At 38.4% G+C, this 15,060-nt stretch overlaps 1 protein-coding gene across 1 annotated transcript in view; it reads right to left on the reverse strand.

The window, feature by feature from the left end:
- The window catches only part of POLN (polymerase (DNA directed) nu), a gene marked incomplete at its 3' end in the record, with an annotated part of 41,706 nt that overhangs the window by 15,181 nt on the left and 11,465 nt on the right, over nucleotides 1–15,060 (reverse strand). The window contains exons 6-14 of the mRNA XM_009879005.1: nucleotides 14,022–14,173; nucleotides 7,480–7,548; nucleotides 6,328–6,388; nucleotides 6,058–6,122; nucleotides 5,107–5,190; nucleotides 4,611–4,700; nucleotides 1,688–1,744; nucleotides 868–921; nucleotides 556–621 (exon numbers count right to left, since the gene is read on the reverse strand). Coding sequence (XP_009877307.1) covers nucleotides 556–621; nucleotides 868–921; nucleotides 1,688–1,744; nucleotides 4,611–4,700; nucleotides 5,107–5,190; nucleotides 6,058–6,122; nucleotides 6,328–6,388; nucleotides 7,480–7,548; nucleotides 14,022–14,173 — 698 coding nt within the window. The remainder of the gene's footprint in view (nucleotides 1–555; nucleotides 622–867; nucleotides 922–1,687; nucleotides 1,745–4,610; nucleotides 4,701–5,106; nucleotides 5,191–6,057; nucleotides 6,123–6,327; nucleotides 6,389–7,479; nucleotides 7,549–14,021; nucleotides 14,174–15,060) is intronic.

The raw sequence follows: 15,060 nt of genomic DNA on the forward strand, positions 1-15,060 counted from the left end.
CAGCCACAAGGACAGACATGGAGATCATTACAGCCAAACACAAGAAAGGAAACACAAAGAGCCCAAGGGTCATAGCCATGTAAGCATCTACCTGGCAAGACCTCCAGAGCATCAGCACAGCCAGCTCCACTGCTGTGAGGCCTGAAGCCAAACTGGGAAAAAAAAAAAAGAAGGTTGCTTTTTGTCCTATAATCCCAAGAGTACCTTCCAGGGCTCACGGGTCTGTTACAAGGAGTGGTTCGTGAACAGCAGGAACTTCTTACAAAGAAGTACAGGCAGTGCATGCACAGCTCACAATTCTACCCCTCTACTTCAGGTCATAATACTAAACTTTGATCCACAGCAAATAGAACATATTCATAAAAAGTAAATGTTCTAGAGTAAAGCACCCATTTTATAAGCTTTTTCTGTACATCATTTACACATAATATGGCTACTGCTAGACTTATATGAAAAACATTTTGTGGGTTGAAAACATTACAGTAAAATAGTTACATAAATAATATGACTTTTTAATTATAATTAAAACATATCTCTTCTAATAAGATCACTTACTGGATGTTTGGCTGAAAGTCTCCCGGTCGCAGTTCCTGTCTGATTCCATGTAGAGGAAATAAATCCCTGTAGTCAAATAAAGTAAAAATCACCAAGAAGAAAAAGATATATACCTAAAAGATACACACCTAAATTTTATTTAATGCAAGTAACAGTAACAAAAAACTTACTGCAATCAGGACTACAAAATCAAAAAGAAATACTTTATAATTTCCCATATAAAAGTCTTTAAACTGTAAACATTGCAATCACTTCACATTCTTTTATGATTTGAAATACCATATTTTACAGGTTAGTTTTTAATATTTCTACCTTTCTCATGCACGTTCGTAGTCCATCCACATAAGTCGATTTCATCTTATGAACCTAAATTACAAAAAAGTTTAGATAAATGCTTATTTATAAATATATAAGATTTTTCAAATTAGATCTTAATTTCCAAATGCATATTAACTTGGAGACATTTTTAAAAAATAGTTTTATCTCAATAAATAATAGATGTATATGCCCTAATAGCCTGGCCTATTAGCATAAGTCAGGTAAGTGCTTGGTTGTACTGTAAAGTCACATCTTTGCAGATGCAGTAAATGAACTATTGAAATTTATCCTTTTACATCTTATATCCCCAGGTCAATAAACTACACAAAAAAGCCATACAAAAAAAACCCCCAAACCAAACAGGTTTAAAATTTTTTAAATCTTGGACACTCATTCATGGAAAACTCAAACATTAAGTGTGAAAGTAGGTCATTTTGGATGTTCAGGAGGCTCTTCACCCCCAAAAACACCCTGTAACTGCCTCCTTCATTTTCTGCAGAGCATTTCTTCAGAATTCAAAAAAATAAATATTTTGCCATAAGAGTGTGTTTTGTAGCAAGACAAATTTAAGTCATTTTTCAATTGTTTTTGTAACAGAAGAGTTTGTTAGATCTAATGTAACAGTGCAAAACAGAAGTATAAACATTATATTTAAAATCTCTTAAGAATACTTACAACTTCAATATCTAAAAAAATTAGATGAATATTTAATGAATTTACATTAGAGCCATTTTTTAATTTAGTTGCAAGTGTATTATCTTTTTTGCTAAGCTCACTTCAGTGCAACTACTTGATGTAAAAAATATCAGCTCACCCGACGGTATTCTAAAATTATCTTAGGCAAAGGATGAAGATCTTGCAACTTATTTAACTGCAAAATAAAGAACATGAATTACTGGTATACTTTTCCATTAAGTTATATTATTTAACAATCTTAGAGTAAGTTTTGGAGGAAGAAATTTTCTCACCAAGCTGACAAAATACTGGCTAAAGAATAATGTCCTGGCAATCTCACCCTGCCTGCAGGAGAAGGGCTGGAGATAATCCTTTCCCACTTCCTTTCCCTTCCTGTCCCAGGCAGGAACAAAAAACCCCAGAGGCATAAAAACTCTTCCACAACAACTTTGAAAACATCATGGCATTAGAGGGTGGGATGCATGTGTTATTTCCAGTTATTTTGATTGAAAATTGCCATACAATTTTGAAAAGGAATGAAATTATTAAAATAGAGACTGGATATTTACAAGTACAACAAAAATATCTGGAATAACAATAGTTCAGGGTGAAAAATATATGCAACAGTACTAAAATAGGGATTTAAAAGCATAAGGTTTTTTCTTGACACAAGGGAGAGGCAACATTAATTATCTAGTACTTATTCATTGGAAGACTTGAGCCTATCTTCCGCTAAATAACCAAGTGTCAGCACTCATTGCATAGTACTGGATTAGACAAAAGCACTGACTGGATTATTGCAATAAATCATTTACTCCCACAAAAAAGATGACATAAATTCAACTTCACTGATCCCACTCATCTCTCAAGGCTCTCTTGTCACTCTCCAAGACTACACTTTTGATCTTTTTACACTTTTGATTTTTGATCCATGAAACCTCCTTCTCCTCGGGTAACGTGTGGTTTTTATGGTCATACAGCTGATGTTACCTCATAGATCATACCTGGTAATTCAGACACTTGGCCCAAAAGCTGAATTTTCTGTTTCACACATGAGAAAAAAATACGACCTTTCTACCCTCCCCAGAGGTTCTCATTCTCAGTAGTGAGTTGTACACTTTAATTTGAGTCCCATGAAAACCAGAGCAATATAACTGCAGCACCAAATCAGAAACAGGTGCAGCCATATAGAGGCTGCTTCTTTTCTGAGAAGGAATTCCATTACCACGATACCCCTACATCATTATCTCTACAAAATGATGTAGAAATGATCCAGGTGAGAGATTAAGTGCACCCTCAGTAAGTTTCCAGATGACACGAAGCCCTGTGGGACTGCTGATCTGCTTGAGGGTACAGAGGCTCTGCAGAGGGATCTGGACAGGCTGGATCAACGGGCCGGGGTCAGTGGTGTGAGCTTCAACAAGGCCAAGTGCCAGGTCCTGTGCTGGGGTCACAACAACCTCAGGCAGAGCTACAGGCTTGGGGAGGAGTGGCTGGAAATCTGCCTGGCAGAAAAGGACCTGGGGAGGTGTAAGTGGACTGCCAGCTGAACGTGAGCCAGCAGCGTGCTCAGGTGGCCAAGAAGGTCAACAGCATCCTGGCCTGTATGAGAAACAGTGTGGCCAGCAGGACCAGGGCAGTGATTGTCCCCCTATGCTCAGCACTGGTGAGGCCACACCTCGAACCCTGTGTTAAGTTTTGGCCTCATCACTACAAGAAAAACACGGAGGTGCTGGAGCATGTCCGAAGAAGAGCAATAAAGGTGGCAAAGGGACTCGAGAAGAAGTCCTCTGAGAGCTGTCTCAGGGAACTGAGGTAGCTTAGCCTGGAGAAGAGGAGGCTGAGGGGAGGCCTTATTGCTCTCTACAGCTACCTGAAAGGAGGTTGTTGCAAGGTGGGGGTCAGTATCTTCTCCCATGCAGCAAGTGATAAAACAAGAAATGACCTCAAGTTACACCACAGAAGGTTTAGATTGGACATTAGGAAAAATTTCTTCACTGAAAGGTTTGTTAAGCATTCAAACAGGTTGCCCAGAAAAGTGCTTGAATCATCATCTCTAGAGGTATCTGAAAGATGTAGATGTGGCACTTACTGCCACTTAGGGACACAGTGGTAAACTCAGCAGTGTTAGGCTAGGTTGGACTTGAAGATCTTAAGAGACCTTTTCCACCCTAAATGATTCTACAAATTCCATGAAAAGCAATAGGTATTGACATTTGTCTCAAGTTACCAAGACGTCTGCAGTATGGTCTTGACCTTATCATTTTCAGACAAATGTTTCTGGCAGGTTTCTGCACTTGCGTGGGGATCACATCTCAACATCTACATTGCTGAAATTTTTCTCCTCCAACACGGACATGAGAAAGCACTGGACAAGCTTCATATGTGCAGTATTTATTGCACTGAATCTGAAGATACATTTGTTCTCTTGTTCAAGAGTATCAAAGTATCTGATGTGCTTGGTCGCTCTTGCTCTAAGGGCACAAGATTCTCCAAAGATCCTTCAGATCTGACTCTAAATGCAAGTGCTCTTATCAAACCCCAATTCAAGCCACAGGTATCAAACAGTTTCCTACAGAGCTCTTTACCTACCATGAATGAATGAGTTAAGGAAGGGTCCATAAAAAGATGAGAACATGTTCCAGCCCAAATCTCCAGACAGTAAAGATAAACTCTGGGCTGCTGTTTCCTTCACCAGCAGGTATTACATTAACATTCATTCCTTTCACCACTGTTCTCTTTCACCCAAACAGTCAGCTGTACTGAGCTATCAAAATCTAATCAGTAACAAAATCTCCTTCCTACGAGGAAGATGCATGGTAGTACTGAAGTTTTAAAACCTGGTTTATAGCTAAAGTTTAGCTCCAGTAGCTAGTTTGTTTTTCCCAGTCATGGAGCACAACTTCCATTTCTGGGATAAGTAAATGAAGTGTGATTAGTACAATGCAAAATAAATAAAGATTTTTAGGAAAACTTTATAGGGGAATGATGATTTCACTGGAAAGTAACTGAGAAGTTTTGCTGTATCATGCAGATGGTTTTAAAACCCTTCCCCATCTCACCATAACTTCTGAGGTGGACACAAGTTGTTGCATTTCAGTTCTGTGAAGCTTCTCACACAGTGCATGCAGCTTTAACTTTCCAAATAGTACCTACAGAAAAAGAAAAAACAAACCCAGAAGAAAACCACATAAGCGAAATGTTTATGTTCCAAGTGCCAAAACAAAAATGTTATTTGGTGTCTGAACTTAACTCTAGAAAACATATTTCAAGGAAATTAGAGCACACTATAGCAGAGAGAACTAACACAGAACTGAGAAGATCAAATCTTTATTTTTCAACTATTGAAAAAGCAGTGTATTTACTAAAATATATTCTAATACAGAATAACCAACATTGCCAGATTTATGAAAAACTGATATGTCCTCCATTAAAATCAGAAAGTAAGATAATTAATATCAAAGAAAAAGAATTTTTAAGTCATAAGGACAATTTTACATGCTTTATAATTCTTTTGTACCTATAACAACTTCCAGAATTTACAAGTATAAATATTACCTCTCTGAGTTGACTGCTGCTGGTCAAAAGGAATTGTTCTCCAGCAGCTTGGTGAGCTTCCTGTTCAAGCTCTTTGAGTCGCAACTATAAATGAGTACATCAGAATTATTCTGTTTACATTGTTATTTTCTTCACTGTCTGCTACTTCCTAGGTTAATGTGTATATAAAAATGGAGCAATTAACAATGTGTAATCATTGCTGGCTATCAACATCTGCTTTAGTAGACGGCTTACAGACTCTAATCTATCATAGAATGGCCTAGGTTGGAAGGGACCTTAGCAATCATCTAATCCAACCTCCCGGCCATGGGCAGGGATATCCTTAACTATATTAATCTATAATTCTTCACGATCTGGGAAGGGGATTTATTGTAGCAAAAAATACCAAAATTGGGGGGAAAATAACTTCGGTTACTGAAGTCTGTAGAGATCTGTGAGAAATAAAGCTATGCAAGTTATTCTGCTAAAGTAATAATCTGTCAGATCACAACGATTATCTAGTCAGATTTCATGCTACACAATAGGATTCACTTGTAGCTATTGTTATCAGTGGGGAAATGGCAAACTTAGAACTCTCAGAACGTTTAAGTAAATAGTGTTTAATTTACAAAGAAAGATGGAAATCTCTACCACTTCTCAGGAAGATGGTTACTGATAACTTTAGGTTTTACTCTACAACACATAACCCAAAAGGACCTGTGCAAAGCAACCCCAGTTCTGGAGCAAGGCTAATGAAGCAAACATCTGTGCTTGCCTAAATAAACATGGAAGTATTCCGAGTGTAAATATCATTAGTTATATTTATAAAATAAAAATATGAGAAACTCCAAGCTGTCATGTAAAATGTGACAAACCAGAAAGTTTCTACCTCTTTTTAATCATTTATCCTCACCAAAAGCAGAAAGATGATGCTATACAATTTCCAAAAGGAAAAGTAAAGACAAAATTTACCCCTAGAATCTCTGATGTCTTTTTCAGTTCTTGTTTGTTCACTTGTATTTTCTGTGTTTCCATCACTGTAAACACAATTATATACTGAGAACATTTACAATTGACAATATTGATCTTACATATGTGTTATACTGTAAAATGGAAACTCAAACTCTCACAGCAGTTAGGAGGCTAAGATAACAGTATTCTAAGCTATAACATTTTACTTAAGTATGGTCAGCAGCTGTGTGCAAATAGTGAAGATTTGTATTTTGAACTGAACTTTCATACCTGCCAGAATTTTGATAAGCGGAAGCTCTAATTTGCAAAATAATTTCCACAAACCTTGAACCTGTAAAGCAAGATACAAATAAATTCTTCAGTATCAGCAAATTTTAGTCTTAAAATACATAATAGTGTCATTATATAGATCTATTTTCCAGTAAGCAGTATTTCACTTTCCATATAACCCCTTTTTATATGACAATACTGTTTGTGGAATGAAATACTAATTAGTGTGAATTACAGTATCTAAATAAAGTAGCCCATCATAATTTAATTTTGTGAGGAATAGCAATGTATTATATTAATCATTTTGCACATGAATAGTAATAATAATACATACCTCATTTTTCTAAATGGTCTATTTTTAGAGCAAGTTCCATTATAATAGGACACAGCATTATGCTTTTTTTCTTTATTCACTTGAACAATCAAGCAACCATTCAGAATTTATAACTTCAGATTTATTAGGAAGAACATAAAAGACAATAGGGTTATGCACCCAATTCAGTTACAAAGAATGGGAAGTCCGTTTTTTCTCTTAGACTAAACGACTTGGGATGCATTCTGAACTGCAACGCGTGCTAAAATAAAATAGTTCCCTTGGAAGGAACCTACCAGTTTAGGACTGACCAAAACATAAAGCAAACTACTAAGGGCATTGTCCAAATGTCTGTTAAACTCTGAGAGACTTGGAGCATCGACCACCGCTCTGTGACGCCTCTGCCAGTGCTTGGCTAAAACAGCCTAGAGCAAAAGATACACTGAGAGTTTCGGCACCCAAGGAATACATCAAAAAAACCCCACCAGCTACATCCCATTTTAACTCTGTTAACATTTTTTAGGCTGGTTTCATACAGCTCTAAAATACCAAAAGAAAAGTCATAATACTCTGAATGTTTCTTGTTCTTAGTATCTTCATTAAAATATTTAGTTAACTGTTGCAGAGGAAAAGGATTTTTTTTAATATTAACCTTGAGACTAACTCTTTCCTACTTCTGGAAAAAATGGCAAATTCCATGGGCAACTTTATTGTAACTCTTGACCACCACTGTAAACCAGTAAGGATAGAAGCTTTCTATTTAACTCAGAGTTAATTACTCTCTCTTTAATTATAATACCTCTGAAGTTATATCTGAGTAACCACTTCTTACATCTTACCTCTAAGTCATGAGCAAGGTCCATCATCACATTATAAAGCTTCTCCAAGTTCACACCTATGTTTCGATACTGAAATAATTTTTTTTAAAAAAATCAATAGCTTTAATGCCAACATAAGAATATTTAGAACACTCGTTTTAAAGAGATTAAACTATTTAAATATACTTTTCTGTGTGTCTGTTATAGTTAACATTTTAATAATTTTCTTAAAACTCTGACTAACACAACTCATAAACAGAGCAGTACAGGTGATGAATATAAGCTGCCTTTGACACTGAAATCAGAATTCTATTACTACTTGTAAAACGAGGAGAAAATTTGCTTTCTCCTGTTAGTACTGCCACTCTTCCAGGCCTGAACTATTCACTTCTTTCCCTTCTGGTTCCAGAAATGTTCTGCACAGAGACGTGCCACTCCATTCAGTTGGCTGGAGGACCATTTTGAAATGCACACAGACACTGAGAATATGATCATTAGCTCCAAGAACACAGTCACTAAAAATAAACTTAACATGAACCTATTAAATTTGTTCAACAGGCTAATACACAAGAAGTAAAGTGCTGCTTTTCATTACTAAATTCCTGCAAGGAAAGATGGCCTGTATCTTCAGTGATGGCTGAACAATCAAAATTCTGAAATAAAATTACATCTGAGCCATTAAGTGCAAAAACACTAGCACTGTCCCATAAAACTTCTGGGTCACAAACCATAGAACCTGGGACAGCATTCCAGAGGACTCAAGTTACGCAATTGGAGGTCCATATACTCTTAACCAAGAATCACATACTGGTCTGTGTTGGAGGCAGAAAAATAGGTTCAACATAATTAATTATCATATGACAATTCTGAGTTTTGTATGTAAAACGGTGAAATTAAAGTAAGTGCTAGTTCGGTTAAAAGAGACTTTTATTCTGTGTTGATAAATATTCTGAAGATACAGGTGAAGTATTGGGGCAACTTGGCCACAATACTTTCAGATAGACATTAAGAAATATCAGAAAGGCTACATAAGACAACAAAAAAAAGAGAAGTTTAGAAAACATGACATACAGCAGAAGATATTAATCAGGTTTATTTAGTTTAGAAGAATACGCTGCAGGGGGCACACATAGCAGTTTTTGTGAAGAGATTCGTATATCAATTATTTTCATGTACACTAACAATTGGCTTAATGGAATCTGCTTAACCTGCAGACTACAAGATTTCTTCATTAAGTTCGACTAGTATCTCTTAGGAACAGTCCAAGTTTTGATTGCTTCAAAAACATGTTTAACCTTTTCTTGCGTATCTCTAGAGTGGAGACATCATTGCTAATCACACAAAACCACAGAATGATCAGTTTTTAACCCCATCTCCTAGTTTCACCAAATGACTCACAGTTATAGTACTGCAGGACTTGCTGAATACCACTGCATTCACTTTATCCACCACTTTGAGGATAATTTAGAAAACTTGAAGTGTACTGCTCTTCAGTCTTTCCATCTCCATCTTAACCACAGATTTTTCCACAGCCTCCTTACAAAGCAGCTGTTCCATCCACTGACCTTCTAGAAGCTCACTGTGCCTTTCTTGAAACAGAGACCAAAACTGCACAGTCTTCAAGATGTAGGTAAACCCAGGTTTTCCGCAAAAAAAATAATAAAAAAAATAGCGCTTCCCTTTTCTTGTTCTCAGTACCTCTCCTTATGGTGCCTACATTTTGTTGGCTTCTTGGCTGCTGCTGCTATACAATGAACTAACATAAAACTGGCAACAATCATTCCAAGATCTCTTCGTAAATTGAAGCTGCTCTGTGTGCACTAATTTCAATTTATGCTCATTTTAGTGAGATCCTCTAGACTTCCATACACTGAGCTCAGCATCTGACTGAAATGTGAGATTCATTTGACGTAAGGCATTATTTTAATAAGGGTAATTAAGACTCCTAAGAAAGGCTCTAGAATAGTTCTAGTTTTATATAATATATGGCGAGGAAGAAATAAGAAAAAAATCCCTGAAAAAGAAAAAAATCTCTTCTTTAGAGGTCCCTTCCAACCTCTAACATTCTATGATTCTGTGAAAGGAAAAACTGACAAGAGAAGCCTCACAGGGTAAACCTGCATTAAATCCCACAAGACTATGGAATTTTGAACAAGGACAGAAACCCAGAATGCAAGGTAATTACTTCAGACACAGTGCAGTGCTGATTGCACATTCCTGTCCATGGTAGTTTGGAATAAATAAATAACAAGTAGAACTGCAGGATGCTATGGTTACTATTTCATGTTTGACAACCTGATTGTAACATACATCACATGGAGGACTCACTGGAGCCAAAATCAATTCCGAGGCCAATAGAATCCTAACCACTTCATAAGATACCCTGGTAACAACACTCGCTGTTTCTTTCTCAACTGTCACATTGCCGAAGACTGACCTAGATTTGACTAAATTCTTGGTGAACAGGGTATTCCAAGATCATTTCTATTAAATACACAGTGGCAGGGTTGAAAATAAGTTTAAAATCTGCTTCCCAAGTGAATTACATCCTTCAGTCAAGAACAGTAAAAAAAAAATCTAAAAGAAAAAAGAAAATAATATATTGACAGGAAATCAAATGGCCTCTTTATCAGGGACTGTAGCAATAGGACAAGGAGTAACTGTTTCAAACTGAAAGAGGGTTTGGATTAGATATTAGGAAAAAATTCTTCACTGTGAGGGTGGTGAGGCACTGGAACAAGTTGCCCAGAGAAGCTGTGGATTCCCCCTCCCTGGAAGTGTTCAAGGCCAGGCTGGACAGGTCTTTGAGCAGCCTGATCTAGTGGGAGATGTCCCTGCCCACAGCAGGAGGGTTGGAACGAGATGATCTTTAAGGTCTCTTCCAATCCAAGCCTCCTGGTTGTGTTTCTGAAGAGTGAAGGTAGGCACAGACTGAGACACAAGTCGTTCCAGAGCCTTGATCCTGTGTCCTCACAGTGCAAGAGTCAGCTGTAAATCAACAGGTAAACATAATCCATCCTCCTAATACTGTATAAAAACTTGCCCTGCATACAAAACTCAGAATTTTGGCCTACTGTTTGTAAAACAGCCCCATTGTTTGAAGAAAAACAGACTTCTGGAACGAAATCATTACAGCAGATGCAGACTGACAAGAACATGCTTCATCCATTATTCGATCCAAACAGAATGTAAAAGGAATCCAAATTACTTGTTGCTGCATAAACACAATAGAATCAGAACTGACTGAAAATTAGTTTATATTAGGACAGATTATAACACATTACTGCTACAAGGGCATGCATTCTAGTACACAGCTTGGGAAATACCAACACAGGAACTAATTTTTAAGAGAATTAGTCAGAGCACAACAGAAGCGCGGGAGGCACCTATTAGTTACAAAAAGTTATGGTTTCGTGCCAAAACCAGAATTACACAAGTGTTGGGGTAATCTTTGCTGCGGACACATTTTCATACTAGATACCGTAAAACAAAGGGGCACTAGCCTTGTAGCCATTCAGAACGCGCTTACAGATTCTAAGTAAGCCGGTGTCTGTTAGCGGGAAGCATGTCCCAGCAAAGTCCCAGCAGCAGCAGAGAGTTAAAATGGGATAATGAATTGCACTGACAGCCCATGCTGATTCCACGTCTGCTCAAGGGCTAGTCATCTACACAACTTCAGCACTGTTTGTGTTGGTCATGTGCGAGTAGACAACACAGACGCCTACTTTACGGGCTTCTCCTTGGCCTTCAGTAGACTTGAACACTGCAAGACTGAGAAATGGTACGTCCACGAAGGTAGGATGCAGAGGGCTCTCTTCAAAGTTGAACTATCTAGATCCACTGGCGGCCAGTTGTGTTTTATAACTGTGTAGATCCTATCAATGAGAACTTCTTTGTCCCCCAGACAGATTAATTTAAGCAGGCCCACACTCATTGAAAAGCCATCAGTCTGTCTCCAAGAAATCTTGTCTGGTTCTGGAACAAACAAGCTGTCTGAAATACTATGCTTTCAGCACCAGCCAGCTTACTTGATTCCATTCTGGAAGCAGAAGTAAGCGCAATGACAGGCTTCAACTGACACCAAGGTTCCTCATCAGCAAACGCAGCAATGGCAAGAGCAGTGTGATGCTTAGGACTCGTTTCAGCAAAGGTTTCACAGGTTTGCTACCTTTATGTTTTGTAAACCCACTTGAGTGGTATGGACTATGTCTCCTCTTACTGAGCCTTTTGGCACAGCACTGAACATACAAACGACACGTAGCACACATTCTGTGCTAGAGAGGCGTGTGGGTGAGCGGCAGGCTACAGAATGAAGCAGCAGTGACTTCAGTACTAAGCCAAGCAGGCAAGTCTGGCACAATATAGAGGGAGCTTGGCTGCAGTCGTGGGCACAAGACCTATCACCTGGCACAGATCCCACTGGGAGTATGGGCAGCTGTCATGGAACCTACCGGTAAAGTCAGAGAAAGAAGGCTGAAGAGAGAAAGCTGGCAAAGTGCTAGGATTCGCAGGAAGAACTGAGACTCACTGAGCAAACAGAGAAGCCAAAAAGAAATTGGGAGAGTCTGGGGAGGCAAATGAACTGCACAAGGGCTGGAGGGAAATAACGACAGGATGTTAGAGGGAGGCATTAACTGGGGCTGAGGTGAAAAAGTCGATATAAATGCACGGGAGACATTTGGGGCAAGGAAGCAAACTAGACCTGGAGTAGGGCAGGAAGGAAATAAGATTTCAATATTTAACTCAGAGCTGGGAATCATAATGACAAAGTTGAGAAATGACAACTAAGAATAGATGTAATATATGAAGAACAAAAGATTGAGTCAAGCTAAGGAAAAGAGACAAGACGAAGGATGCTGACTCACAGGAGAAGATATCATATATAGAAATAACAAACAAGTTTATAGTGTCTGCCTGTTTGCCTGTCCAGTCCTTAGACTAACAGTTTAATTCACGAAGTAGCTTCTGAACAACTGCAGTTTATAACTAGTGGTTTACAGCAAACTGGATCTGGTTTTCTCAGAAGTGTCTGTACCGATGCACATGTGCTGACACAACTGATCTCTGCCCATGCTCTAAGCCCCCTCCCAAATCTGTGCATTTGTATCCTAGAAGCCCTACAATCATGTTACAACACTTGGGTCTAGACACGCAAGACCTGTAAAAAGTGAAAGGTTTAAAAAAAAACAAAAACCCATCAATTAGGTTCATTCACTCTTACTGAGAATAAAAATTCACAGATTTTTTCATACATATGCTTGAAATTCATATTTAACTCCCTGCTGTTCCTCAGCCTAGGATGTGGTGTCTTTACCAGTTGTGAAATTCAGTAAACATGTTAATAAAATTTAACTAAATACAATCTACGTGTTAAAAGGAATTAGGGAACAAAGCATTCCTTTCGGAAAAGGAAGTTGGAAAACATCTTGCAGGGAAATAGATTATAAATTAATTAATCAGATTATAAATTAATTAATACTGTTACTTAACACTACAGTTTTGAAGCAGAATTTTACATTTTTTCCTGGAGAATGTCATAGAATCACAGAACATGTTGGGCTGGAAGGGACTATCTAGTCCAATCCCTCTGCAGTGAGCAGGGAGCCTCCACCACCTCTCTGGGCAACTTTCTGTAGTGTTTCACTAACCTCATTGTAAAGAAATTCTTCCTAACATCTAATTTAAATCTACTCTGCTCTAGATTGAAAACATCGCCCCTCGTCCTGTCGCTACACACCGTTGTGAATAGTCCCTCCCCAGCTTTCCTGTGGCCCTCTCAGCTACTTTAAGGTCTCTCTGGAGCCTTCTCTTCTCCAGGCTGAACAACCTCAACTCTCTCAGTCTGTCCTCTTAGGAGAGGTGCTCCAGCCCTTTGATCATTTTTGTTGCCCTCCTCTGAACCTGCTCCAATAAGTCCAAAGCTGGATGCAGCACTGCAGGTGAGGTCTCACCAGAGCAGAGCAGAGCAGCAGGATCACCTCTCTCAATCTGCTGGCCACACCTCCTTTGATGCATCCCAGGATGCGATTGGCCTTCTGGGCTGTGAGCGCACATTGTTGGCTCATGTCCAGCTTTTCATTCACAAACACCCCAAGTTCCCGTCTGCGGGGCTGCTCTCTATCACATCATCCTCCAGCCTGTGTTGATAATGAGGATTGTCCCAACCCGGGTGGAGGTCCTTGCACTTGGCCTTGCTGAACCCCACGAGGTCCACATGGGCCCACTTCTCCAGCTTGTCCAGGTCCCTCTGGAGGACATCCCATCCCTCTGGCACGTCGGCCGCACCACTCAGCTTGGTGTCATCTGCAAACGTGCTGAGGGTGCACTCGATCCCACTGTCTGTATCATTGATGAACATGACCCCATTTTGGTAGAATGCAGTGAACACTCTCCTCTTTAAAATTAGACTTCCAATGAGTAATATTAATGTAATAATTTTCTTCCATCAGAAAAGCATTATCTGTCTTTTTTTTCCTTGCAATATTCTGTAAGCAAAAGCAATTTGTTCATCATTTCTTTCCTCTTTTAACCCAACCACAAACAATTTAAAATAGACTACTTACTGATGTATTGCTCAGAGTGGCTGTATTTACAGTTCCCATAGAAAAAGGCTTTTCAAAATACTTCTGTATTAAACACTCAAAAGAGGGAACTGTGTCACTGGGGTTTATCAGCCATGCTGCAATCCTTGGATCCAACACAGTACTATCAGCAACTGCAAAAATAAATTATTTCCGACAATCAAAATGCTTAAATAACTTCTCATACTGAGAAACACCACTAAAGCTTTGTCCATCTTTCCTGTAGACATACATAATAAATAGACAAGTACTTATTCTACAAAAAAGTTAAATATTGAATTTGCAATTGTAAAAAATGGTCAATGTCATGACTACATAAGAATAAATTCAATATTGAAGATTTTTTTTGGTTTTTTGGGGTTTTTTTGGTGTGGATTTGGTTTTCATATTCTGTTTTGGTTTGCTTTTTTTTTTTCCTCAAAGTTTAAAATGTAAATAAGCATTTGGCTCTTAACATTGCATGTAAAAACCTCTCTTTCTTACCACTGAAAAATTTCAAAATCAAATTTTGGTTGTGTCTCCACCCAGTACCTTTGTTGTTGCTCTTAATGTGACTGATACCCACAAAATTGCTGCTGGGCATCAGGGGAGAGAAGATTTACTTCCTAGCAACCAGACTTCTGAGATCTTTAATGTATATATGAATTCATATAGGGGTGCACAATGCATTGTTAAAAAAAAAGAAGTCAGAAACTTTTGTGCTACAGAATCACATGTGCTCGCACTGCAATTTCTCTCATGTTGACATAGATACACAGGATGAAGCAATCCTACTGCTGTTTCATTTCCCTTTTAACTACAACCTCAAAGAGGAGGGCAGAGAAACTAGTAACTAGAATGCTTTGTGATATATTCAAAGATAAAATTTAATATCCACAATGCAAGTTACAGTTCTAAAAGAGCCAAACTTGTTTACCTCCCACTGATACAACAGCTGCTGAAAAGAACTTCATGGGGTTGCTCAGCAGATTTTAGGGAAGGAGAAGTTTTAACACTGAAACAGCCTAGGCTCTGCTGGAGA

The sequence above is a fragment of the Apaloderma vittatum genome, unplaced genomic scaffold (assembly GCF_000703405.1).
Source record: "Apaloderma vittatum isolate BGI_N311 unplaced genomic scaffold, ASM70340v1 scaffold20431, whole genome shotgun sequence".
In the NCBI taxonomy this organism is placed as follows: domain Eukaryota; kingdom Metazoa; phylum Chordata; class Aves; order Trogoniformes; family Trogonidae; genus Apaloderma; species Apaloderma vittatum.